Below are 27,965 nucleotides of genomic sequence, written 5' to 3'. Positions count from 1 at the left end.
ACGGGCTTTATATCTACCCAGTGTATTGTATTTTAAAATTCAGCCAAAATTTATTTATAGTGATATTTCTAGCCAGAGGCAAAAAATATTACAGCCCTTACGGTAGCCCCACCACTGGAAACAGTTGTAGGAAGAGTCATGAAACCCAAGAATCAGATTCCTAAACCCAATTGACAGATTGAAAGAAAAAAAGTACAGCTGAGAAGAGGAGCTGTTTCCCTAGTGCACTGATTTCTCCAGAGAGCAGAAAGCACATGGAGGTTCAACCCAACCTCTGTTTCAGGACATGGAAGCTGAGCTTCCATTTTAGCAGCTGCATTGAAACTCTAAGCCCAGGATCTAGGCTGAAAGGACACTGGCTGTGTATGTGTGTCTGTGACGGGGAGGGAGGGCAGGCAAGGAGGAATTGGTCCAAAGGCAGCATCCTATAGCAGCACGAGTCCAACCACAGCAATCACCATGAGGATACCGGCAAGAATACAGATGCTAATGAAGACAATGTCACTGGTGTCCTGGCTCTTGCTCTCATCGGCCTCCACTGCTTCTGCATCCTGCCCGTGGGACTCCACCAGGTTCTCCGCGTACTGGTTCAGCCGGTAGGGGTCAGAGCTCGAGATAAGGTTTACTGAGGCTTCTTTCCTCTTAGGCTCGCACTGCACTTCATACTCATGAATGTCCTCCTGGTTCCCAGCCGAGAAGTCGATATACAGGATACTGACAATCACAGATGTGTGGTTTCTTTTCTACAAGACAAAGGTTTTAAAGGACAAAGGTTTGTTTTTACTTGTCAGCCTTTCAAATTAATAAAAACTAAACCTCCAGAGTAACAAGTTTCAGGGCATGGCTGGAGTTAGGCTCTTCCCAGGGAAAGGAGAGTTACAGGGTATTCATGGCATTTCATTGCCAGCAGCCTGAAAACTTGCACTGAGAACGCGCATTAAGAATAAGACAGTGTATGAGGCTAGGCCATGGGGCAGAAACCAGGTTGATCAAATTCCCTAGAAATAGGGAGCCTTATTTCACAGGGGCGTTAATGAGAGTTGCAAGTGCTCAGCCACTCAACCATGTCAGGCCAACGCTCACCATAAAGGTCTGGGAGTTGGGACTTGTAGATTCTGTTCCTGGCTCTGGCACTGACTTGCTGTGTGGGCCTAGGGAAGTGACTTGGGCCAAGTTTTTCCAAAAATGGCCACTGATTTTTGGGTTCCTCAGTTTTTTGTCCAGCACCTAGGTCCTGAGAATCCCAAACTCCAGCTGAAATCAAGGGGAGCGACAGGACCTCAGCATCTCTGAATAAGACCCAAGGAGCCTCATGTTGGATATCCAAAGTAAGTCACCCAGAATCAGTGACCATCTCGAAAGAGGTGGGCCTTCCTGTGCCTCAGTTTCCCCTTTTATGAACTGGGGCTAGTTTACCATGGGCCAGAGTGTGAGAGACCAGAGGTGTGTCCAGTGCACAGAGTGCTTTGGATGCAGCAATGGTGGGGCTTGCTCCTGCCAGGCAGGGGGAAATTTAATCAGAGCTGCCAAAAGCATGTGCATAGTTTTATCTGAGTAACTAAAAGCTGGGTACACAGTGCCCTCTGCCTCAGGCCTGTGTTCACGTGGGGAGCAGCTTACAGTGACCCAACAGAACATATCCGAATTCAACTGTACAAAATTCTGACCTCGAGCAAGTCACTTCATCTCTCTGTGCTTCATTACCCCATTATACAGATGGGGCTAATAGTTCCTTTCTCGCAGACCCTTTCGGTACGTCTACACTGTGATAAAAGACCCACAACAAGCCCAGGCTCAGGCTGTGGGGCTATAAAATTGCAGTGTAGATGTTCAAGCTCAGGCTGGTGCTGGGGCTTTGAAACCCTGCAAGTAGCTCCAGCCCAAGTCCAAATTCTTCACTGCTATTTTTAGCCCCATAACCTGGCCCTTTGAGCCTGAATTAGCTGACCCTGGCTCTGAAACTTGGTGCTGTGGGATTTTTTTCCCCTCTGCAGTGTAGACATATCCTTAATCTTGTATATTTGGATTGTAAGCTCTTCAGGAGACGGACTGTCTCTTACTATGCATGCATGCATGTGCATCATTGGATGCAGATTTTTTATCATCTTACTGTATTTGTTTTAGGTAAATAGGATTCACTCCTTATTGTACTGATCACTTACCTGGGACTCAGTACCACAGGTGTCGAACCTGGTGTGTATTTTAAAGTTCAGGCCAACCACTTGGGCAGGACAGGCTGGGGTCCCTAAATAAATCTTATTTCTCTCCAGCTGGGCAAGAGACTGCACAGGAATCTGGATCTGGAAATCTGTTCGCGTGCAGCTGACGTTCACGGGAACAACTGTTGCGGGGGGGAGAAAGAAGCTTGTCTAAAACTCACAAGACTGCGCCAAGTGGGGATTTCACAGTACAAGGCAGTTCCCATAGCTGAGACTAGCACTGTAGCTATTGTCATCATGTCATACAAAGAAGACTACTAGTGGCATCAACAAGCAAGTGACCAATGTTGACAATGCTTGCAGTTTTATTGTGAGTCTTCTGATATCTAATGTTTTTCTTAAAGCCCCAGCTGCTGGAGTCAGGTGATTATGTGAGAATTTTAGCTTTCATCTGAAAAAAAAAACCGCAGTAAAGTTTCTAGTCCTCACGGTAGTGGAGAAGAGCTTGAAAGTGCATGATCTGAGTGTAACCTAAAGGCTCAGAAAGGAGAAGACAAAGAAAAAGAACCCTACATTTATCATTTTTAAAAGTCTAATGAATTTTAAACCCAATCTCAGGATTTCTGGGGGCCTGACTCATGATTTTTGAACACTTGGGGTTAGCAAGATTCTGCATCAGCATCCATTGGGAACACCACAGGATGTATATTGGATCCCTTTGCTTCGGGATGTGATTCAGAGCACTTCTGACAATCTAGAAAGACTTGACCATCCTGGGATCTAGTTATCCAAGATCCTGCTGAAGCCGCACGTTTCAGACCAGTTTGTAACCCATTATTGGCATGCTTGGCTTTACCAATTGTGTCTGCACACCACATGGTTAATACTTTGGGCTTGGTTCTGCCAGCCCCTGCCCTGGGGGAGCAGTGGGGTGGGAAGGATGCCAATCAAACTGGTCAGCTAAAGGCTGCATCCCACAAAGAGGTCTGAGAGCATGTGCACAGCATTCTGCCTTCCTGTGGTCCTCATGGGGCAATGCGGCTCAGTGCCACCCCAATGCAGGGCCATGGTAGTGTCTAATGTGCCCTCTAACGATGCGTAACTCCTGCCCCAGGCCTAGAGCAGTGTAGGATTGTCTTCTTGTCACCAGCTGAGCACTCTGTTTTCTGCACTGGTGAGGGAACCCTCTCCTCAGGCATGTCTATGTAACAGTTTGACTGGTCTGCCTTCCTCCCCGCTCTCTGTGAAATACTCTGGTCCCAGTGTGGATCCACCTCAGGCCTGGTCTACACCTAAAACATACGGCCACCTTGCTACATCATGCAAAATTTCATGCCCCGTGTGACATAGTTAGATCAACCTAAACCCCGGCTGTAGACACAGGTAGGTCGCCAGAAGAATTATTCCATCGACATAGCTACCACCTCTTGGAGAGATGGATCAACTGCATTGATGGAAAACCCCCTTCCATCAGCGTAGGAAGCGTCTACACTGCCGTGGCACAGCTGCCAGGCCGTAACTGCTGTAGCGTAGACAGTCTGTGCACGTGGTATGTGGAGGTAGTTCTCAAAACATGGGAGTCTCACGGTTTCTGTTATCAACCCTGTTGGTCTATCTTGCGGCTGTGGGAAACGTTACACCCAGCACCAGCAAGGCAGCAGCTTTTCAGGACTGGAATCCCTCAGTGAGTCAGGCACGGGTATGAAGCACCACGTGGCTGAACATCAGGACTGGAATCCCTCAGTGAGTCAGGCACGGGTATGAAGCACCACGTGGCTGAACATCAGGACTGGAATCCCTCAGTGAGTCAGGCACGGGTATGAAGCACCACGTGGCTGAACAGCATGAAGCACAGGACTGGGAGCTCGGATCTTCCGCATCCTAATATTGGAACGGCCTTGAGTACATCGGTGTCCCCGGGCTCTACTCCTCCGTGTCCCCCGCTCTAGGAAATGGGGTAACAATACCTACCTGGCAGGTGTGTTGAGAAGACGAATCAAGGCGACGCTGAACTCTGATGATGTAAAATGCTAGGGGGCCTGGTTCTTCATGGCCATACACCTTGTGCAGTCATTGACCCCACTTTACTTTTCACTAGTGTAACTGCCTACCTGAGGAGCAGGGCAATGGAGAATCAGGCCCCGCATCTACAGTTCTACAGAAAGTGTTGCATCTGTGTCTGCCTATATAGCAGCTGGCCTTTCTGCATGGAGAAAACACGTATATACACCAAGGGGAAAGGGAAATAAGAACAAAAAAGCCCTTATATTTAAAGGTACCTCCCACCGAGGCTTAGCCCAAACACTAACAATATGAATTATTGAATTATTCTAACGAACTCTGTTAGAATCAGACTCTTATGAAACTAATAAGATGCAACAAAATCAATAGGGAAAAAATTGTGTCACTTTACTACACTTAGTACATTATAGAACCATTAGAAGATTTACCAAATAACTAGAGTGCATTAAATCAAGGGGAGGAGAAAATGGATCCTCGCTCTCGGGTTGAAGGCTTCCTTTAAAATGACCATAAATCACATGGACAGCCCAACTCACATCCTTTCATGGGTCCAGCTAGACAGAAAAATATTTACGCTAATTACAAGAGCCTGATACAGCCCTCTCTCTCTATGTCATTTTATATACTTTGCCCATTACCGCACTGAGCACACCATGAATCATAGAATATCAGGTTTGGAAGGGACCTCAGGAGGTATCTAGTCCAACCCCCTGCTCAAAGCAGGACCAATCCCCAACTAAATCATCCCAGCCAGGGCTTTGTCAAGCCTGACCTTAAAAACTTCTAAGGAAGGAGATTCCACCACCTCCCTAGGTAACGCATTCCAGTGTTTCACCACCTTCCTAGTGAAAAAGTTTTTCCTAATATCCAACCTAAACCTCCCCCACTGCAACTTGAGACCATTACTCCTTGTTCTGCCATCTGCTACCACTGAGAACAGTCTAGATCCATCCTCTTTGGAACCCCCTTTCAGGAAGTTGAAAGCAGCTATCAAATCCCCCCTCATTCTTCTCTTCCGCAGACTAAACAATCCCAGTTCCCTCAGCCTCTCCTCATAAGTCATGTGTTCCAGTCCCCTAATCATTTTGGTTGCCCTCCGCTGAACGTTTTCCAATTTTTCCACATCCTTCTTGTAGTGTGGGGGCCAAAACTGGACACAGTACTCCAGATGAGTCCTCACCAATGTCAAATAAAGGGGAACGATCACGTCCCTCGACCTCCTGGCAATGCCCCTACATATACATCCCAAAATGCCATTGGCTTTCTTGGCAACACTGTTGACTCATATCCAGCTTCTCGTCCACTGTAATCCCTAGGTCCTTTTCTGCAGAACTGCTGCCGAGCCATTCGGTCCCTAGTCTGTAGCAGTGCATGGGATTCTTCTGTCCTAAGTGCAGGACTCTGCACTTGTCCTTGTTGAACCTCATCAGATTTCTTTTGGCCCAATCCTCTAATTTGTCTAGGTCCCTCTGTAGCCTATCCCTACCCTCCAGCGTATCTACCTCTCCTCCCAGTTTAGTGTCAGGACTTCCACTGGGGCCTTTTCTTTACATTCTCCTACTGTTCCACTGCCAGTGAGGGAGTGCCATTCGTGGCAGTTCTAGTGGGATCTAACCCTGCGAGTGCAGACCAGACGAATGAGAGCAGTTTCAAGCCTCTACGGTGTTTGTTATGCATTGTCCATTAGTGCCAAGAGATCCCAAATCAGACTGGGCCCCAGCTGTACTAACTGCTGTACATACACACGGTAAGAGACAGCTCCTGCTCCTTGTAATACAAATAAGCAAGGGACGCCAGATCACACAGGGCACCCACAGCAGCGGGAGGAATTGAACCCTGTTCGCCAACAGCCCCATCTAGTACCTTACCCACCAGGCCACCCTTCCTCTCTAGAACCAGAGCAGAACACTCTACCATTTGAATCTCTACTCCAAAGAAAGAGTCAGTGCAAGGGAAACTTCACGCAAGAGGCTCATTCTGTGCAGTATGAAGTAATCCCAGGTTCCATCATGAAAATGGTCATGCTCCTATGCAGTGGCTGTTTATGGTAGGTTTGTACCACACAGACTGTTAACTGCAAGCAGATGTGTGTACACAGATCACTGGCAGGTGTAGGAAAGTAACATGCAGAGATAATTTGCTGAGGAAAATAGTGGTTTTACATTCTACTTTTTCCTTTCAAAATTTAACATTCATCATGTGGATTTATGCGATATGGGTCTAGCGGGATTCAGGAGACTTGGCTCCCTGCTCTGCCACTGACTTGCTGTATCACCTTGGGGGAGGCACTTGACCTCTGCACCGGTTTCCTCCATCTCCTCCTCCACCTTTGTCTGTCTTGTCTACTTAGTTCCTGCCCTGAAAAGCTTACACTCTGTCTGTATATATGTGTATATACAGTGCCTAGCACAATGCGGCCCTGCTCTCCATGACAGCTTCTCGATGCTACTGGAAATCAAACAATAAACCACAGTGATTATGAGGCGGGAGGCAGAATCATGGCATGGCCACGCTACACAATTAAGGCATCCTCATTGATGTTGGCAGACAGCCTTCCCAATAATGACATCGCTTGTACGCGGCTACACTTTGCTTCTCCTGTTGGCGGTGTGCTTCCTCACCAGGAGCGCTTATATCGATTGTACGGTCAGTGTGGGGCACTGCGGGATGGCTTCTGACAGCCAGTATCAATCGATGTAAACAACGCAGTGCGTGCACTGGCACTGCACCAACCAACCTACATCGACGTTGACTCGATGCCTCTCGTGGAGGTGGAGTTAAGTGAGGGCTTGACTACACTAGAAATGCTACAGTGCTGCAGCCGTGCCACTGTAAACCGTCTGGTGAAGATGTTCTAAGATGATGGGAGAGAGTTCTCCCGTCGGCATAATAAAACCACCTCCGCGAGAAGCAGTAGCTACACTGGTGGGAGAAGCTCTCCTGCCAACATAGTGCTGTCCACACCGGCGCTGAGGTCGGTGTCACTTACGTCACTCAGGGGGATGGCTTATTCACATCTAGGGTTGCCAACCCTCCAGGATTGGTCTGGAATCTCCAGGAATTAAAGAGTAATCTTTAATTAAAGATTATGTCATGTGATGAAATCTCCAGGAATACATCTTACCAAAACTGGCAACCCTACTTGAGCGATGTAAGTTATACGGACATAAGTGGTAATGTGTATAAGCCTTCAGTGTAACGGGCAGTTACGTCTGCAGGAGTGAAATTTTAGTGTAGTTGCTTCTATAGTTAGATCGACATAAGCGCCTTGCGCCAGCCGAACTCTGTAGCGTAGACTAGGCCTCAGATTCAGAACAGACATTAGGAACCAGATCGACATAGGCAGTTAGGCTCCTACCGTCCACTGAAATCACTGGATGTTAAGAGCCTAAACGCCAATGTGGATCTGGGCCCAGAAGGCTAAATGCAGCAGCTCACTCATCATGTGAATTGTGACAAAATCAGAGTGACCCAGGATGGATCTGAAGGCAGAAAGACCTCGGCAATATCTCGACTCTGTGAGGCTACGTCTACACTAGTACTTTTGTCGGTGCAACTTGTTGGTCAGGGTATGAAAAAAAACAACAACCCATACCCCGACCGACAAAAGTTTCACCAACAAAAGCGCCGGTGTGGAAAGCGCTGTGCTGGCGGGAGGCACTCTCTCGCTGACATAGCTACTGCGGCTTGTTGGGGGTGGTTTGATTATACCGGCAGGAGAGCTCTCTCCCACTGGCCTAGAGCAGCTAGACAGGAGAATTTACAGCGGCGCAGCTGCAGCGGTACAGCTGTGCCGCTGTAAGGTTCGTAGTGTAGACATAGCTAAATAAGGGCCATGTCATGCCCTTAACAGGCGTGCATGATTGACACCAATGGGAATTATACACATGGGCACAGACCGTACTATGTCCTGGAGTACGACCTGCACTTTGAATGGCCTAGGTTTGCCGGTCAGAATGACAACTTTAGTGTGACCTAAAAGGGATCCTTTGGCTGTGGTATTTAGTGCACTTTCTCAAGCTCGTGTGAGAGGCAGCACAACCTAGTGCTCTGAGCACAGAGCTGAGAGTCAGCAGCCCCTGTGTGAACTCCACAGTGACACTGGTCCTTCCAGCAGACTTGGGCAAGTCGCTTAGCTTCTCCCCCTCAATTTCCCCATTTACAAAATAGAGAATGCTCATGAACCTCCCTCACAGCAGCATGGTGAGGGTTCACACACTCATTTTTAAAACGTACTTATTAAACAGACTTGGTGTGATCTATTTGAAATCATAAAACTATATGTTTATGGGCTGCTAAGAGGATCTGTTGCTGACCATATGTACTGCCGCTTCTTAGTTAGAGGTATTGGGCCTAACTTGGCCTCTTCATATAATTATCACTAGCTTCTAATGGAAAATATGCCCAAATTAAAAATCCATTGGTAAGTTACAGACTCCTTATGCCAGGAGCAGACACTACTCAAAAATTAATATAGAACACTTTGCACTTCTCTAGTACACCCAATGATTTCAAACCACTTCACAAATATTAATGAATTAAGCATCATAACACCCCTGTAGGGAAGGGAGACATTATCACTGGTTTACAGATAGGGAAGCTGAGGCACTGGGTGGTTAAGTGAGTTACCTCAGCTCACACAGGAAGTTGGTGGCAGAGCAAAGACTAGAGCTACCTCCTTCCAATTCCTCAGTCCTATCCTTTCATCAGCAGACCTTCCTCCCTCCCCTTTGCTCCACTGAGTTTTCTGAAAATGCCAGCGGCATGAAGCAGATTAATCCCTTGCCAAACACAAAATTAGGCAAAACGGAAGACTTTCTGGAGTCACTGTGGCTGAAACCAGCTAGCTACTGTCTTTTATACTGCAGAACCCAGAAGAATCCTGCACCCAGAGCACACCACCAGTGTAATTTGGGGCGATTGTGTCTCTGTGCATAAGACATTCCGATGTTTCGCCAGTTTGAACTTTGGTGGCTGAGTTATAAAACGTTAAGTACATGAGGTTTGTAATCACCACACTGATTCCACCTTAAACTACAGCAACAGCAAGGGCTCAGCTATAATCCCCCTTCTCATTCTATTACCCAACCCAAGAGGTTACCCGGCACTGTGACTGTAAGGGGAGGAAAAAAGAAAGCACAGTAGAGGCTATGCTAGTCCCATCCGCAAACACGCACAAGCAGCTCCTTGGCTAAAAGCCTTCTGAATACTCAGAGAGGATCATCTTGAGCAAAAATAGGTCATGAATCATCCCTGACACACAGGTCAGCTCCAACACAATTATCTTGAAATACAATGAATGCCATCAATTCACCCCCTTTTGAGGAGGCACAAAGGTTGACAACTATATGAGGAGCATTACACAGCAAGAAAGCATCTGGGCAGCTCCTCCTGCCAACTATCTCCATATCCTGGAACCTCCAGGATGACAGAGTGTGGCTTGGGTCGTTTCCAAAGACACAGCCCTTGCTGGTACCTCACAAACCCCAGGATACTTATGTGGCTTTACAGATAGAACGCCCAGGAAGCTCTCACTGAAAACAGAGTCCACAGGACATTTTTATTTCCAAGGGAGTATTCCCTGTGAGAATGAGTCTCTTGCTGAGCCTCTTGCCAGTCTGCTATGGACCCCCTCCCCCCAAAAGTGGGCTCACTGCTTGTGCTAATGTCAGCCATTGAAGGTAAGGCGTAAGGGCCTCTGCCAATTCCAGCCAAACCTCCATCCTGTCTTGAGGGCAGGAGATTAGTCCCCAGATGTGGGAGACATGGGGGATATAAATAATAATCAAAGAACAGGAGAGAGAGTTTAAATAGGTCCCCACTAGGACACTTCAGGTTCACAGATTTTAAGGCCATATGATCATCTCATCTGCCCTCCCACATGACAGAGGCCAGAAAACTTCTCTTGCTGGCAGGTTGAGGCATGAGCTTTCCAGGACAGGCAAGAACATATTCTGTGGGACATCGGGATTGCCAGCCTGGATCAGACTCATGGCTCATCTAGTCCAGTAACCTGTTTGCAACAGCATCCAGCACCAGATGCTTCTGAGGCAGGTGCATAAGAAACCCCATAGAAGGTAGATGTGGGATAATCGGCTCCTCAGGGGAGTCTCAGAGTCTAAGACCAGAAGGAGCAACCAGATCATCTAGTCTGATCTCCTATATATCACTGGCCAGCAACACTCACACACTAAACCCAACAACCAAAATGAGACCCACGTATTACAGCCCACAGGAGACTAGACCAGTATGTGCCACAGGCAGAGAATAGGAGGGGACCAAAGTGCACCAGTGCCCAAGGCCCCTGCAGTGGCAGGGAAATGACTGAGTGAGAGATACCCAAATAATCCTGGCAAGTGATCCACACGCTGCAGGGAAGGCAAAATATGTGGAGTGTGGCCATCAGCTACAGCCTGAGCACGTGAGCAAGAACCAGCCAGCCCAGCACCTGACAATGAGAATGCTCGGAGCCACCTCAGAGCCCTGGCCCGACGCATCCCACTCAACGTCCCTTCTCCCACTGTGGCCAACCCTGATGCTTCAGAGGAAGGCGATATAAATACAAAAACAAACCACCATCATCACCACACAACCTCCCAGAATACATGGAGGAGGGGGCGTGCACAAAATCCCTTCCTGCCCCCTCCTGGTGGCCAGCTGAAACTCTGAAGCATGAGCTTTCAGGAACATAGACATAGACCAGAAGTGAGCCCCAGGGCTGCCCCTGCCCCACCCACACATCCCAAGCAACCCCATCATACAATTGCACTCTTAAATTTGTCCAGCTCTTTCTTAAAACTAATTGTTTGCCCCCACAACTCCTATTGGGAAGCTGCTCCAGAACCTCACCCCTCTGATGGTGAGAAACCTTCGTCTAGTTTCCAGCCTGAGTTTGTTCATGGCCAGTTTATACCCATTGGTCTTGTGCAAACATTGTCCTTTAACTTAAATAGCTCTTCACCCTCCCTGGTATTTGCCTGCCAAACGGATTCAGACTCAGAGAGCAATCATATTCCCTCTCAGCCTTCTCGTTGCTAGACTAAACAAGCCAAGCTCTTCCAGTCTCCTCTCATAAGATAGGCCCTCCCTTCTCCTGATCATCCTAGTAGCAAATCTCTGCACCTGTTCCAGTTTGAATCCATTCCTCTAGAACAGCGTGACCAGAATTGTGCACAATGTTCCAAATTAGGTCTTACCAGTGGCTTGTACAGGGGCATTAAACATTTTTCTCTCTTTACTGGAAGTGCCTAGCCTAATACAGCCTAGGATCGCGTTTGCCTTTTCTCTCCTCTCCTCTCTCCTCCTAACCTGAGGATCTTGCTCCTCTTCATAGGTGACTGGAGCCAAGTTTGGCCATGTTATAAGGCTTGCCTGTTAAACCAGGCTTTTAAGTACTTGCCAATCAGTGGAAGGGTGGTTGTTATGAATGAAAGGCAGGAGTTTACTGGAGGATGCCCAGATGCCATTGCGTGAAGTATTCGAACAATAGCTTATGTAAGTTTGTAGCTATCTTAGCAAGACAAGGTTTGGGAACACAGGTACTCAGTTCCCCAGTCATGGTTTGGCCAGTCTCCTATGCACGACCCTATCAGCCAAACTCCTGCCTGGTGTCACTCCACAGGCTGAGTCACCAGGCATAAACATGGCCTAGTGTTCCGTTTGTTCAGTGTCTCAGAACCCTTCCATCCCAGATCTAGGTGGTTGGGTTAGTATATAACCCAGGGACTACTTCTTTTTAAAAGTGTCTTTGCAGACCTGATTGCATGTGTGAAATGCTGATACAAAAATATGTCATGCACTTTTTTATGACTAGGCATTTGAACAACGGAGTGTCCAACTGATATGTAGGGTGACTGGACTGCAAATGTGAAAAATCAGGACCGGGGTGGCGGGTAATAGGAGCCTATATAAGAAAAAGACCCAAAAATTGGGACTGTCCCAATAAAATTGGGACATCTGGTCACCCAACTGGTATGTGCAATTACGGTGGTTGCAGAGGTACAGCTGGGTAATCGCACATGCAAAGAGCCAGTTATAATTCCCCACTGGCTAGCCTTTTGCACACTTGCCCAATTTGCATGTGAAATTATAGTAACAGCATGCATGCAAAAGTTTGGTGCACAAATTTGCTCAAATTTTTGTGCATGTACTTTTGGAACAATTTTTACTGACTGTCCCCATACTTATAATTCTCTGAAGCCTTGCCCTACAACTATCAGCAGGGAGCGAGGGAGAACCAGATCAATGCACTGAGTCATGCCTTACCTCCAATATATGCTACTGAGAACCCCCTGTTGGCCGTGTTCCTGTCTGTGTGGAGGACCAACAGCAGTTTGTTTCGAGTGGATGTTATGGGAGACAGCATCTCTCTCCCACACCACTTCCCCAGGAGGAAAGCTTTCTCAGTGCCTCCATCAAACACTGCCAGATGGTCGTAATCACAGCCATCTGTTAGACTGTTCCGCCCCTCCAGAGCCAAGTCCAGGAAGAAGACTTTGATTCGGTATCCTGGGGGAAGCTGGATGGTCCAATGACATTTGATATTGTTGGGGTAAAAGTTGGGATACTGAGGACTGGAGAAATTTCCTTTGATGGCTGTGTATACTTCCTGGCATTCGCCTGGTTAGAAAAAGAAAAGGCATTACCAACCAAACCGAAACCTCTGGTGGAGGGAGCAGCTGCTGGGGGGTTCCCTTGATTTTATTGCTAAAATATATCTCAACAATTATCTTTTCCACATAAAGGTTTCACAGCTACATACTGTATAAATCTGCCCCAAACGTTCAAAGAGTTAGGGGGGTCATTAGCTGCACAATTGTGGCCAGACTCCACACAATGCAAAGGAGTTCAAGAATAGTGAAAACAACACGCACCCATGCAGGGCTTTTCAACTGAGGACGTTAGTGTGCTTTGGCGAAGAAGGGAAAAGGGAAATCTACAGACAGGGAAACAGGAGTTAAAAGCTTAACATGTCACATGACCAGGCCATAGACAGGGGTCATGGTTACAGCTCAGAGCAGGAGTCAGGGTCAGGCCTGGGTTAACTGGAGTGAGGCGAGGCTGGGACTAGGCAGACAAAGGGACTGTCATAGCCATGGGCAAACGCTTTGCGCAGCCACTGTCCGGCTGCTGCAGCTGGCCTTCAGAGCCAGTCTGCTGACTCTTCCCACCAATCATGCTGTGTGGCCTATTTGTCAGCCTGCTACAGGCCAGCTGTGCTCGTTCGGTGCCCTGGAGATTGGCTCTGCTGCTGCAGGCCCTGATTCCTGACAGTGCTACCTTGCCGAGGTCACTGGGAGCTTTGCCATTGACTTCAAGGAAGCAGGCTATGGCCCTAACTGAGGGTGGGTGGTCTTGACCCTGACCTAGGACACAGGAGCTGTAGGTTCACTTCCCAGCTCTGGTACAGGCTTCCTGTGTGACTCTGGGTAAGTCCCCTGATCTCTTTGTGTCTCAGTTCCCCATGTGTAAAATAAGGCTGATACCATTTCTCTACAAGGGTGCCCCATAAACATTTTGGGGAGGCTTCAATGCTATAGTAATTGGGGCTGCAGAAGGACCTAGATAGGAATGACTTGCTCAAGATCACCCGGCGAGCTGGGGCAGAGGTGAGGATAAAACTCTTTTCTCCTGAGTCCCAGTTCAGTCACCTGCCCAGTGAACCATTCTGTCTCTCTAGAGTTAAAGTCAGAACGCTCTTAAATGTACTTTTTATTTAAATGAATATGACCCAGACGCTCGAAGGGCCTCTTCCACCCTCTGGGAGCCCCTCAGATACTAAGGCTTAAAATTCACAAGCATGACATCAAACCATTTCACTTGCCAGTCTGCATCCAAAAGATCCTGCCATTGGTGGAGGAACAGTAAATCTATACCTCCTTTGTGAGAGCAACACCCTGGGACAGTGGTTGAGAAGGAGAGGGCCCAGAGGGCTTCCATATATCCGGTAACTTACGCTGGACAAGCAGTTGCCTCCATACCTGAGAAAAAATAAGCCTTGAAGCCTCTACCTCCTATGTTGAAGTCTGACTTGAACACCACCAGGAGCTCGTGCGTGGAAGAGACGATATCAGGGGGTTTCATATTCCCACAGTAGTGGCTGAGATGCATGTTCCCCATCGTGGGCCCATCATAGACGGCCACATAGTCAAAATTGCATCCTTCGTTGTTTTCCATCTGAAAGTCAGCAAAAACCAGCTTGATGATGGAGTTGGGCACTGCCCGGATGATCCAGCGGCATTCAGCATTATTGGGGTAATTCTCGGGGTAATCGGGGCTTGTTATCACGCCGGAAAGGCCCGTGAGCACTCCCCCACAAACATCTGGAAACAAACACAGACAGGTTACACACGTGAAGCAGAGGGAAGTCCCATAGCCCACAAAGGAGATGGAGAACATCCACACACATGTCCCAACCCCAGAAAGAGGAACAAAGGAGGCAAAGAAACAGCTTTGGGGTGTAGAAGGCTGTATGTTGTCTCCAACTCCATAAGGAAAAGAGGTTTCCCACCAAATGAGCAGAGCAACTCAAGTTTCATTCCATCTGGAGACTGATGATGGACTAATGTACTTGGCCTGGGAGATTCCTCCTTCAGGGGGCATTGTAGGGAAAGTGTTTTTTACTCTCCTGTCCTGTTTTTTACTAGTCAAAATGGTACATCACATGATGCTCATTCAGCACTACGGTCTCATTGCAGGGCTGAATCCTTCTCTGTTATACCTGTGCATCCCTGCTGTTCATTGCCCAGGTCTAACAACACAGTTAAGCAAATAAACCTGGAACCCCAGGATTTTGCAGACTCACTTTTCAGACCTGAGCTACACTTTAAGCCTGACACTATGTGAGACCTGTAATTTGGGGGGAGGGGGGAGAGATTTTTAGCAGAGTTTATTCAAACACCCTCAAACAGACCAGATTCGCATCAAAACTGAGCCGGGTATTCATCACATCCCTAATTAGTTCACTCTGTATAATCCTTTAACTCTATTTTGTGGGACACTGTTTGTTTCAAAGGTGCTTGTGTAACAGTCTCTTTGTCCACTGCTACGCAGCAAACCTAGAAGTTTTTCACCCAAGCATTTCATGCATTAACCTTTTGAGGAAACACCACATAAAACCTGTTCCAACCTTTCCGGTAAGTTGCAGAAAAGCCTTGACTGGCCACATGCTTATCCGAGTGAAAGATGATGGACATGACATGCCAGGAAGAAGTAAACGGTGGAGGGGAGCTCTTGCCACAGAACTTTCCCAGGAGATTCCCCTCATCCTCGGAGAAGCCGTTGTAGATTTTGAGGTAGTCGTAGTCACAGCTGTTCTGATATTCCAGGTCAAAGTGGTCAAAGGTCAACAGGGCCGAGGATCCTTCTGTGACCACTATGAGCCAAGTGCACTCGGTGTCATAGGGGTAGAGTCCAGGGAAATTAGGGCTGGAGAAGTTGCCATATGGTGCGGAGAGGACTCCGCCACATTTGACACCTAGAGTAAACAAAACTTTGCTTAAAAAAAACAAACAAATCACAGAATATTTATCTGCTTGGTAAATCTCCGAAGCCGATGATTTGCAAACCAGTTACAATAATTGCTCATTGGAGCTGCTTGCTCTTAAAAGTGTCTGCACTTCAGTGGTGCACAAAGTGATTTTCTGTACATCTGCGAAGTACTTCGGGCAAAAGAGGGCAGGAGCCCAGAAGTGCGATTTTAAGATGGAACTCACCGTGGTGGTGATGCTGTTGTGCCAAAGTCATTTACAGGAACACTAATTAATAGTGATTTATTAATCTATTTTCATTCAGGGATAGTTTGCTCACTCACTTCCCAATCCTTTGCCCCTCTAATCTCAGGATACTGGCCCTTCTCAGGTCATTGAGTTGTTTATATTATATCTATAGATCAGGGATCGGCAAACTTTGGCACGCGGCCCATCACGGAAATCCACTGGCGGGCCAGGACAGTTTGTTTACCTGCAGCTTCCACAGGTTCGGCCAATCACAGCTCCCACTGGCAGAGGTTCGCCATTCCAGGCCAATGGGGGCTGCAGGATGCGGCGTGGGCCGAGGGATGTGCTGCCCGCCCTTCCCGCAGCCCCCATTGGCTTGGAATGGCCAGTGGGAGCTGTGATCGGCCGAACCTGTGGACGCTGCAGGTAAACAAACCGTCCCGGCCTGCCAGTGCATTTCCCTGACGGGCCGCGTGCCAAAGGTGCTGATCCCTGCAATAGATGAATACACACAGCTACACAGGAGAGCTTTCCCATTATAATTCATGCTGCCTGTTTGAAATCTTCCTCCAGGAAACAAGTTCCGTGTGGTCCTTTCTGACCTTTTTCTTCCTGGAAAAAAAGCACAGTGTGTTAGGATATAGATATTCAGGCCTGTCTGTAAAGGCCTGTACTTTAAGAATTTAGGTGTATTCTTATCACTTGGCTAGTTAGAGGTATAAAAGAAAGAATCAAAATCACTGTCTGCCAGTGTAAGGGCCTTCTCTTACTGTGACAGTCTGAGGCCCTGTTCTTAGGCTAAGGCCTTTGGCTAAGCGACAGAGGCAGCCATAAGCTGGGAAGCGACCGGTCACATCCTCACATTCCAAAGTAGTCACATTGAAAGAAGGTGCTATTGGGCTGTTAGGAATACAATCCTGTCCTGATAGTGCCTATCACCTCCGGAGAAAGGGAAGTGCCTAGAAGATGTAAAAGGAAATTGAGGTTGATAGTTTTCTGTCTGGTAAGAACTCACTTATCAGTAGACACAGCTGGGAAACTCTTATGTCTTTATAGATGTAGTTGTGAAATCCTCACTTCTGTATTGTTTTGTCATTATAGTTCCAACTTTGCTATTGTTTATTGGCATGGTCTCTGTCTGGTTCTCTGATTGTTTCTGTCTGCTGTATAATTAATTTTGCTGGGTGTAAACTAATTAAGGTGGTGGGATATAATTGGTTAGCTAATCATGTTACAATATGTTAGGATTGGTTAGTTAAATTTCAGTAGAATGATTGGTTAAGGTATAGCTAAGAATATTACTATATAAATTAGGGGCAAACAGGAAGTAAGTTGGGATTCGAAAATAAGGAAAAAGGAACTTGTATTTAAGCTTGCTGGAAGTTCACCCCAATAAACATCGAATTGTTTGCACCTTCGGACTTCGGGTATTGTTGCTCTCTGTTCATGCGAGAAGGACCAGGGAAGTCGGAGAGTGAAGGAATAAGCTCTCTAACACAGTGAATCTGAAACCAGTGGAGACACTGGCCTCAGTTGTACCCTGCTTGGAAAGCTGCCTTCGCACTCCAGAACCCACTGACTGTCTGGGAGATGACAAAAATACTAACTGAATCTAAAAGGCAGATCTGACACCTCCAGCACCCCATTCAGAAGGATGCTGTGCTGGGTGGCCATTCCCTCCATCTCCTCTATGCAGACCTCTCAGGCGGATCAGAGATGCTACTGTGCATGAAGCAAAGTATCTTCTTGGAACATCAGGAGTCATAAAACATCAAGAACCACAGTAGAGTATCCTGCCACCCCCAATACACAACAGCAACCACACAATGTTCCTGGCTACCATTGAGCATATGGAGAGCTAGCTGGGGCCTGTATTTTCCCCAGAAGGGGACTGGACCATCCATTTACTTCCAAACGTTGTCTTTTAATCAGTGGAAGAATATTTTATTGAGGAAAAGTCCACAGAGGAGCTTGTTTGGAAAAGGCATCTGTGAGAAAATATACCCCTGAATTCACCCCTTGCACACTATTGTAACAATCTTTGTACAAAGTATGCCTCATGAGGTGTCATTTGAAAATTCAGAATTTGCTGGGCATTATTGTCCTGATAAAACATGTGTAGCAACATTGTGTGTAAAGTTATACGATTCTACTAAACATGTTTCAGGTCTGGGGATGGCCAAACCAGTCCCTCAGAGACAAAGGGCAAGCTCACACCTCAGCCAGGCGTAAATGAGGGCAATAGGTCAGTACATGATAAATGGCCATTCTTTAGTAGGAAAGGAGGTATGGGCGAAAAATCTATATCTTAGCAAAAAACAAAAAAAAAACCAAACAAACAGCAATAAGTTCTCATCCAAACAGACTTTTTGTATCCTGAATCTCAGTTGGAAGTGCTTTCCAAGGGAGAGACTGACACTATACAAAGGGGGACAAACACACCGAGGGACCTCGCCCCCTTCTCCTTCTCCCTCTCTTTCTCTCTCTCTCTCTCTCTGTCCACCAATTCACTGCACCAGAAGAAACAAAGGAAGCAGCCATTACACAGAAAGTTGTCCTGGCCTAAGAAGTTCAGCCAGTAAGACTGTTGAGAACGTGTGGTGAGAAAAACTGTGCTTTGAATTTATCATAGTTCATTAAGTTAGGCATTAGTTGTGTTTGCTCTTTATGTTTGTTGTAACCATTCTTGTAACCATTTCTGACTTTCATGCCTCATTACTTGTATTCACTTAAATCTAGTTAGCACACTTGTTCTATCTAAGCGGGTGTGTTTGAATTGAAGTGTTTGGGCAAATCCATCTGGCATTACAGGATTTGTGCATATCATTTATCTTACTAAAATGCAGGACTTTATATGAGTTTGTATAGTCCGGGAGAGGGCTGGGCAGTACAGTACATACATTTCTGGGGGGAAATCTGGAAGTGGGAATGTGCTGGGGTCACCCTGCTATTTAATTCAGGCTGGCGGGCTGCAGTGCACACAGACATAGCAGGGAGAGATTTATAAGCTAAAGTGAGCAGTCCGAAAGTGGAGGCAACAACAGCAAAACGGTGTAAAGGGCACCCCAGGTTAGCAGGCAGGGGTGACCCAGTTACTTACTAGTCTAGATTGTATCCTGAGTATGTCACAGCATACAAACACCTGGCCCCTGAAAGCATGAACTGTAAAACAAAACCACTGTCAAAGTAGGTGAGTACTCAGAACTGTCAGTCTTGTCAGCATTCTATTAACTTTCATCTTTCCAGTGCTAATATGTGGGGGGGAGGGAGAAATATTTAAAGCTGGTATATGAAAATCTAAGCTCAGAGAAACAGGAGTGAAAGGCTTGATTCATTTACCAGTGAGTTATGGATTTAGCGATTGATTTTCAAATGAAAACTTTATACCACGTCTTCTTCTTCTTCAACGCACAGCTGAACAGTTGGCCATAGTGATGGTTCACCATTTGGTCCATTCCTGTGCGGCCACAAGGGCTTGATGGCCCAAGAGTCCAACAACGTAACAGACTTGACGAACCCGTTTAATAGGGGGTCTGCCTCTGGGCCACGCTTGGTTGGTGGAATTTTATCCCGGATGTTACAAGCCACCCAGGGAACGGTGTTCGCTGGAACCTCTTGTGGCATTCTTGCGAAAAGCGTAAGGCGTTGTCTGTGAACAATGACCCCAGTAGTCTGTAGACCGGCATGACCATAAACATCTGCATTACAGATTAAGTCATTCCACTTTATGCCCAATATACGACATCGGCATTTTGTGTAGAAAACCTCCAGCTTTGCCCAGTCTAAGCGGTGTAGTGTCCATTGTTCGCTCTTTTATACTGCAATGTAGTTACTATAAAATAAAGGGAGTGTGAAGAAGCTGGCAAACACCTACAACTCACCAGAATCAGAGAGTGAATGAATGTGCAGTTGTGCTAAGCATATACCACCAGGGCCAGCCCTAGACAAAATGCCCCCTTAATTTGTTAAACTTTTGAATACCTTATTTTTTATTGCATTTGTAGCCCATTTCATGACTTTGATGCATGATTTACATGAATGAGTTATCTCTGTCATATAAGACGATAAATTTGCATGCTAGGATCTGTAAATCTGTATTTATTCATGCCATATATAAGCAAATAAAAAAAACTGTTTCCTTTAAGCTTACAGAAACTTTTTTAATTTTAAGAATAACTGAAATGTACTAACATCAAGAAATTGAACTGTGCACTAACATTGGGTGGACTAGTATTAAATAGTGTTACAGTAGGTGACAGCCTTAGACTGTTAACCCTTGTCCTTTAGTTCAAAAGTTTGCTTTTCTTGCCTTTGTCCTCGTGAACTGAAGCACAGCGTCAGAGAGATTCAAAGACTGGTCAATGGCATTTTCAAGTGACAAAATAGCAAGTGATGTCAGTCTCTCATCGGTCATCGTCCATTGAAGATACATTTTAATGAGCCTGAGCTTTGAAAAGCTGCACTCACGACTCACGACTGTGACCAGCAGCATGAGCAGAGTCCTCAAAGCTATCCACACATTAGGAAAAGTGTCCTTCAGCTCTGCGTCATAAATGAATTGGAGAACTTGGAGTGGAGAGTGCTTCCTGTGTTGCAAAATGTGACAGATGTTGTCTAATTTGACACAGAGGTCTTTATCATTGACGTCCGAACATTCCCCAAGTATCATGTGAAGGTCAGTACAATTGTTCAAGAGTGTTCTTCTGTCTGCCAACAGCTTACTAAGGTTAGGGCTTTTCGTGGTGCTTCATTTGTCCAAACCTTTCTTCAATGGACACTCGAGGAGTGTGAACAAGAGAGCAAAAATACTCCCTCTTGAATTTTTCTTCCAAGCTTCCCATCATCTCATCTCTGCCCTCATAACCAAACTGTCTCTTATTCTGATGAATACGAGTTTGCTTGAAGACAGGCTCAACTCCTAAGTTTTCCGCCATTTCTCTGGCAGCAGTGATGGCATCTTCAAATCCATTGTCTCTGTAGGCCACAACGAAATCAAGGCAGTTTCTCATCAAAACAGTAGCAGTCATGATGTCCATCGACTGAGTTTGTAATGCCTTGCTTACAACATTTACTTGGAACAGGATATGGTGCCAAATCACAACTGAGACCAGAGATTTGAAATCAGTGATCTGGTATGCCAGGCTTTGTGCCTCGTGTCAGATTATGGTCTTGGCTTTACTTAGACTCATAGACTCATAGATATGAAGGTCAGAAGGGACCATTATGATCATCTAGTCTGACCTCCTGCACAATGCAGGCCACTGAATCTCACCCACCCACTCCTGCAATAAATCTCTCACCTATGTCTGAGCTATTGAAGTCCTCAAACCATGGTTTAAAGACTTCAAGGTGCAGAGAATCCTTCAGCAAGTGACCTGTGCCCCATGCTGCAGAGGAAGGCAAAAAACCCCCAGGGCCTCTTCCAATCTGCCCTGGAGGAAAATTCCTTCCTGACCCCAAATATGGCAATCAGCTGAATCCTGAGCCTGTGGGCAAGATTCACGAGCCAGACACCCATCCCATCTAAATTCCATCACAGGCCATTGGGCCTATTTACCATGAATAGTTAAAGATCAATTAATTGCCAAAATCATGTTATCTCATCATATCATCTGTATGACATCCGTAGTATGCAGACTGCACCAGATCCATCAGGCCGTCATAAACCTTAGTCACTCGGTACCTCACTGACCTTATGTTGTCAATGTGCCTCTCCCCAGAAGTGTCACTTAGTGGCTTCACTGTCAGATTTGTAATATTGTCCATGAGGATCTTCCCCCTGATAGTTCATGCTGAAAACAGGATGCATATTCTTTGCAGTACTCTGAAGAGAGATACTGAATCTAAAGAAGACGACGCTGCATCTCACACAACCAGGTTGAATGAATGGCAGCCAGAAGGCGTGAAGAAAGCTCTTGGATTCAGTTCACGGATCCCTGCCTGAACACCACTGTTTCTTCCTTCATGTTCACACCACTGTCATAGCCTTGGCCGCCGCAGTTCTGAAGCTTAATTTTATTCTCATTCCAAATGTTCATAAACAGTTCTGTTTGGCCTTTTCCAGGAGAGTCGTCCACAGGACGGAAACAGATAAAGTGTCCCTTTACTAGGATACAGCCATCCTCATCATCAACAAATCTTACTGTAAATGACACCTTTTCACTGTGACTAATGTCGGGAGTGGAGTCCATTATTATGGCGTCATACTTTGCTTTGCCGAGCTGCAACAATATGTTATCAAGCACCTTCCTTGCCAAAAGGTAAATCAATTCATTTTGAATTGTTTTGCTGCAGTAATGGTCCATAGCTTCTTTACAAACTACTTGACGTAGGTGCTCACGCATGAAATCATTGTATTTCCCAAGGAGCTCAACAAAACTGAGGAAATTACTGTTATGTTCAGTGAACAACTTGTCCAATGAGGCCCAGAAAGCCAAATTATTCTTTGCAAGGAAGAGGGTAATTGAGATCAGACACTTGAGCACGTTCCTACAATGCTTGGTTTCTACATTAACAATGCTCTGCTTTTCTGCATCTATGCATTTATTTAGCTTGAGCCTCAACTCATCCTCCATCCATCTGGAGTAGGCCGTAAAATGGCTGCGTGACTTTTCATGTTGCTTGTGAGCATCAGTTAAGCTATGCCAGTAATTGTACACAGAAAGCGCACGCAACAATTTGGCATTCTTGTAAAATATTTTGCAACAAAAACAGAACACTTTGTCAGCTGATTTTGAGTAAAATAGCCAAAGCTGATTCAGTTTCTCACCATTCTTGAGCATTCTTTCACAGTGTGACTCTGAGAAGTGTCACTTCTGCTTATTTACTGGAAATGTCATATCCTCGATTTTGCTCAGCTCGTTCAAAACTGTATGATCAATATCAGCAGAGTTTAGGATCGCTGGTCATAAAGCAGGATCTGATGTATCGATTTGTGGTGTGCAATTTTTCTCACTGCTGTTTCTGTCATCATGCGAGGCTGATTCTTCTATATAGTTTCTCTCTTTTCATGTAAAACAGATTTTTCTTTGTCATCACTCTCCTTTTCATGTGAGCCACATTCTTCTTTATCATCACCCTTCTTTACATCGCCAAGAAAACTGGACGATTCTCCATCACTTTCCTCACATTTCCATTTCTTATCTTCAGGAAAATCTGCTAATTCCTTAGCAATAGGGCTTCCATCACTTACACTTCACTCCTCAATTTCTTCTGGACTGAGACGATTGCTACTGCCTAAAGCCTAGCCTATGTTGTTCGGTTTCAGATATTTTCCCATCAAATTTGTCCCTTGCTGCAAACTAGATTGCAATTGCGCATTTTGCTTTCTATACTGAGTTCCTGAAGGCTTCTTCAGGGACATCTTTTATTTTCTTCAGGAGAAAACAGATAGTGTTAGGGAGAGCAAAAGTCTATGTTCCGCAGTCTTAGAAAGTCATCAAACATTACGTGTTAAGCATGGCAAAAGAAGTAACAGTATTTCTTTTAAATTGTTGCATGGAAAGGGATTTGGTAGTTATCTCTGGCATCTCATTAAATATGTCCTTTATTAGTCGCTACTTACACGCTTCAAGTCTTAAAACACAAGTACACTTTCACAATTACACAATAAAACAAGGTTCACAATAGCGCAACTGTGCTCTCACTTCGTTCTTATATCTCACTGACTCATTGGCAATGCCCCACCCCTTATACACCCATGAGGGAATGGCTGACAACATTCTAGGAGGTTCGAGGAAAATGTAGTTCTCAGAAAGTCTGGAAGGTTCCATGAGATTCTACAAAGGTCCAGAACATTCTAGAAGGTTAGTGAAAAATGAATCCACATAAGGAATACCTGAAACATTTTACTTCAAACATTTTATTTTCCCTTTTATTGCTAACAACAAAAACAGCACCCCAAGCCCAGCGCCCCCCCACAAGCCCAGCACCCCAGGCAGTCGCCTGGGTCACCTGCTCCTAAATCCGGCCCTGTATACCACATTTGGGAGCAAAGAAAGACCTTTTGTCCCTCTGAGGTACATGTGTAGATTCCCAAACAAGTCAATATGCTCTCAGTCTGGGCAAAGTCTATTGCAAATCAGTCACATTGCTTTTCATTATGCTTGGCAGTGCTGTGACCTGCTAAGCATGGAGGATCTCGGCATAAATGTGCATTGTGATGAGCAGTCAAAGACAAACGGTTAATGTACATTTGTGTGTTTGGGCACCTGCGCATGGGAAGGATGGTCAGATAGCAAATTGACATGGTAATTACTAGGGATAGGCGATAAAGTAATGAGGGGAAGGTATTAAACTAATAATGTTATTGAAATAAATAGCTAAGCGGGGAGCCTGCAGGGGGGGTAAAGGTTACTTCAGAGACAATTACTGATGAATTAATAGCTCAGTGCTTCAAGGTACTTAAGTGAGCGCAGTAAGTGACACTGGCTCATAAACAGCCAGCACCGTGCGAGGCCTTTGGATTAAGAGGGAGGTTCATTGAATTCAAGTGGACTTATTTTGTGTTGCAGAACAGATGACAGTGTGGTCTAGCGGCCTGGGAGTCAGGAGATCGGAGCTGTAGCCCTGGCCCTGCCACTGACCTGCTGTGTGACCTCAGAGGTGTCATCTCAACTCTCTGTGCCTTGGTATCACGTCTGATTAGACTGAAAGATCTTTGGGGCAGGTAGTGTCTCTGACGATGTGTACATACAGCACCAAGCACAATGGAGCCCCAAACTCAGCTGGGACGTCTCAGTGTTATTTTATAATATAATATTATATAATATAATAATTCTAATTAAGACATAAATGGGAAAAGGGGGACAACCCACTGGCCCAGCGCCACCAGATTTAGCAATTCCAAGCCCCGCGAGGTTGAACGACATATCCCAGCTGGCTGGAGTTGCAGTAATTTTGACTGACAGCTTAGGTACGTGTTCCTGGAGGAGTTAAAACACAAAGGGAAGCAGCCATGTGCCTGGGGGCTCGATACAGAGCTGGTTGGAGCGACATTCTGGATGTGGTGCTGCACCCACATGAGCACTACCGCTTCTACTATTTTTGCCCCATCCCGCTCTGAGGCCACCACGAAGACGATGTGTGCATTGTAATTCTGTGTGCAGTGTGCACGGAGCAGCAATGCAGCATCCCCGAACCTGTGTCCACTCATTTCTCTTCCAGCAAGGAAATACCCCAGCCTTAGGCTAGATCCTACAAAGTGAGCACCCTCAGCTCCCACTGGCTTCCAGGGCACTGAAGGGATCAGCATCTTGCAAGAGTAGCTCCCAGAGTCCACATCTATCCTGACTAACTCAGACACCAGGACAGCCCCGAACTCCTGCCCATCCTCTGAACTGAAATCAAACCCTGGGAGGATCAAGAGGGTGTAGCTTAACTTTTGGGTTGCTCATGTTTTGTGCACCTTTGGCTTCCTAGCTCCACTGGGAGATGCTGGTGCCACAGGACCTCCACTGATTATCGGTGAAAACATGACAGATTTCATAGCCTGATCTGAGAGATGCATGTTCTTAGTCCAGGATCAAGTCCACATTGCCTTCATTTTACAGACAAGCCAGAGCTAAAACTCTGAACTAAAAACAGCTGTTAACTTTGCTGAAGTTCTGATCTGGGTCCAAATTGTGTGACTTGCCTCTGTGTCTTTCTAATGAACATCTGAACTCCTCCAAGGGAGGGAGTGTAAGTCTCTCTAGTTAATTTAGTGACAAAACCAAGCTGTCAATATCTGACTCTACAAAATCCTTAATGTGGCAGTGCTTTTTAGCCGGAATTTCCTCTGCCGGACTTTCCCTACTTCTGAACCAGTTTAAAAGAAGAGTAGTTTGTTGTGATGGTGGGTTTTTAAAAAAATAAATACTTAGAGAAGCAAACAAATATTTCAGAAGAGTAACTGGAGACTGATGTAGAGACTTCCACAGTGCCACCCGTCAGTCTTTCACACACTAAAAGAATGAAACACAAATTCAACCAAGCAGCATTCTTAAGCATTTGATCCTGTGTCAGTGTCTGTTGAGCAAAAGGTAACCTCCCGCAGGCCAGACACATCACTACATAGAATCATCGAATATCAGGGTTGGAAGGGACCTCAGGAGGTCATCTAGACCAACCCCCTGCTCAGAGCAGGGCCAACATCCACTAAATCATCCCAGCCAAGACTTTGTCAAGCCGGGCCTTAAAAACCTCTAAGGATGGAGATTCCACCACCTCCCTAGGTAACCCATTCCAGTGCTTCACCACCCTCCTACAAAGAAGGTCCAAGTGCTGATGAGTAAGTTAATGGCACAGGTTTTAGTGATGCGACTGAAATATTTCATATCTATAGTTAAAAAGCAAATCCAGAACTACCACACTGCTTTAGACCCAGGCCTTCAGCTGGTGTACGTGGTCCATTAATTTCAATAGAGACACCAGCTGAAGAACTGGCCCATACAGTCTACTGTGTAAATAGTTGGGACAACGCAGCGGAAACAGGGCAAGGGTGCCACCAGCAAGGGATAAGGGTTAATCAGCTTAACATAAGCAACAACAAAAAACCCAGAGCAACTGCAAATGCCCCCCAGCCTGGCACTCAACTCAGTCCTATGAGTCCAGGGAGCCCTGCCATTCACTGCCTGTCTTCCAAGCAGTCATTTGATAGGGTATCCCCTGAGCACATGTGCAAGAGGAGGAAGTTTGGCTAAGATTAACCACTTGCTTACTGGAGAATAGGGAGCAGCCCTGCCCCAGGCCACATCTGCACACACTGTACTGTCTATACATTAAAAATCTAAATAAACAGAGACATTTACAAATGAGTAAATACGGTAATAATAATAACGCATAACAATGCGTAAGGGCTTGGCCTGCAACTGCTTCCTCACATGTCTAGTTCTGTTGCAGCCAATGAGACTGTGTGTGTGTAAGGATGGCTCGTGTGAATAAGGGCAGGCAGGATCAGGTCCTAAAACGACATCAAATATTGATAAACCAGACAGACTATCAAAAAGCCCATGAAACGGGCATCGTTCATTCATGCATACACACAGCAGGGGACCTAGGAGCGTGCCTGCTGCGAGAGTCCTGTAAGAGCTACCCCAGCTGGACATCAAAATGATGGAGCCCCTGGAAGTTAACCCTTGGTGCTTTGATATAGAGCACAACTGAACAGAGTCTTACCTTTCTTAGCATGCATCCTGTTTGCCACACACAAGAAAGTCATTGCCACAAGACACCCGAAGTGAATACACCGCATCCTCAGACACAGCTATGCTACGAGGCAAACAAATCTACTGTCATGAAACAGCAAGGATCTGCTCAAAGCCGCCTAGCTGAAAAAAAATAAAAAATAAAAAGTAGGAGGCCGGTAGTATTAATAGAGGAATTAATAATTCATTGCATGTTTGAATTAGTAACCTGATCTATTCCTTGCTCCCTTCACTTGGTTTTAATGATCTGGATCAAATGTCCCTAGGATTTACACTATACCAGATACCTTGTCAATACGCTATATTTAGAAGAGATATTAATGTTTCGGCTATGGTATATAACTGCAGTAAGTCTGTGCTGACAACGTGCCCTTCTGGCGCTATGAAAATAATTTAGTTCACAATGCAAGACAGTGAACCAAAATGGGAATTTCAGCCTTAACACAGAAAAGTACCTTAGGAATTAAGTTGATTTATACCGCAGCACAGGCACTCGCTGCACAAAGCCAACTGTTGATAAAAGCAAGAGAAACAGAGAACATATTTTAGTCCATATTTTTAAACAAAAACCACATTTCACTGCTGTTCCCAGCGATGTCATGCGATGCGCATATCAAAGACCCAGGGATCTTCAGATACAAAGGTGCTTGCTTATCTGCCCAAAAGCTTGCGCTGGTTAGTTAGTAGTAACTGCAATTCAAAATGGCCAGTGAAATAAGCAGAAGGATTTTGTGCTGCACAGCAGGGCCTGGAAGGGGGAGGATGTTTAACCAGCATTTAGCTGGTGAAAAACAGATGAGAAAGGGCAGCCCGTTTTCTCAGCTAAGTCTTGTATCTTGGTTTGAGTGGCAAAAAGCAGCAGTCTGAAAACCTGGCAGGAT

The 27,965-nt window shown here is 45.9% G+C and overlaps 1 protein-coding gene across 2 annotated transcripts; it reads right to left on the bottom strand.

Annotated features, from left to right (window-relative positions):
* Positions 1-25: 25 nt before the first annotated feature.
* CDCP2 (CUB domain containing protein 2) lies at positions 26-27,965 on the bottom strand. Of its 2 annotated transcripts, XM_043553010.1 has the most exons (7): positions 27,540-27,965; positions 27,056-27,207; positions 15,310-15,657; positions 14,162-14,503; positions 12,447-12,800; positions 2,163-2,341; positions 26-743 (listed from the first exon to the last, which is right to left on the bottom strand). In XM_043553010.1, the coding sequence occupies exons 2-7, from the start codon at positions 27,129-27,131 to the stop codon at positions 426-428; spliced, it is 1,617 nt and encodes a 538-aa protein (XP_043408945.1). In that variant the 5' UTR covers positions 27,132-27,207; positions 27,540-27,965; the 3' UTR covers positions 26-425. The 2 variants fall into 2 exon arrangements, with proteins under 2 accessions (XP_043408945.1, XP_043408946.1); XM_043553011.1 differs by having other exon boundaries at positions 14,192-14,503; positions 27,056-27,964.

The sequence above is a fragment of the Chelonia mydas genome, chromosome 8, assembly GCF_015237465.2.
Source record: "Chelonia mydas isolate rCheMyd1 chromosome 8, rCheMyd1.pri.v2, whole genome shotgun sequence".
In the NCBI taxonomy this organism is placed as follows: domain Eukaryota; kingdom Metazoa; phylum Chordata; order Testudines; family Cheloniidae; genus Chelonia; species Chelonia mydas.
Note: the sequence above shows the minus strand (reverse complement) of the source record. Positions and strands in the feature narration are given on the sequence as shown.

Coding starts and splice junctions, on each gene's coding strand:
- CDCP2 (XM_043553010.1), bottom strand. CDS start 27,131: ATGCGGTGTATTCACTTCGGGTGTCTTGTGGCAATGACTTTCTTGTGT. Junction 2,342..12,446: donor CTCAGTAGCATATATTGGAG/GTAAGGCATGAC, acceptor CCCCCGCAACAG/TTGTTCCCGTGAACGTCAGC. Junction 744..2,162: donor CCTGTGGTACTGAGTCCCAG/GTAAGTGATCAG, acceptor TTTGTCTTGTAG/AAAAGAAACCACACATCTGT.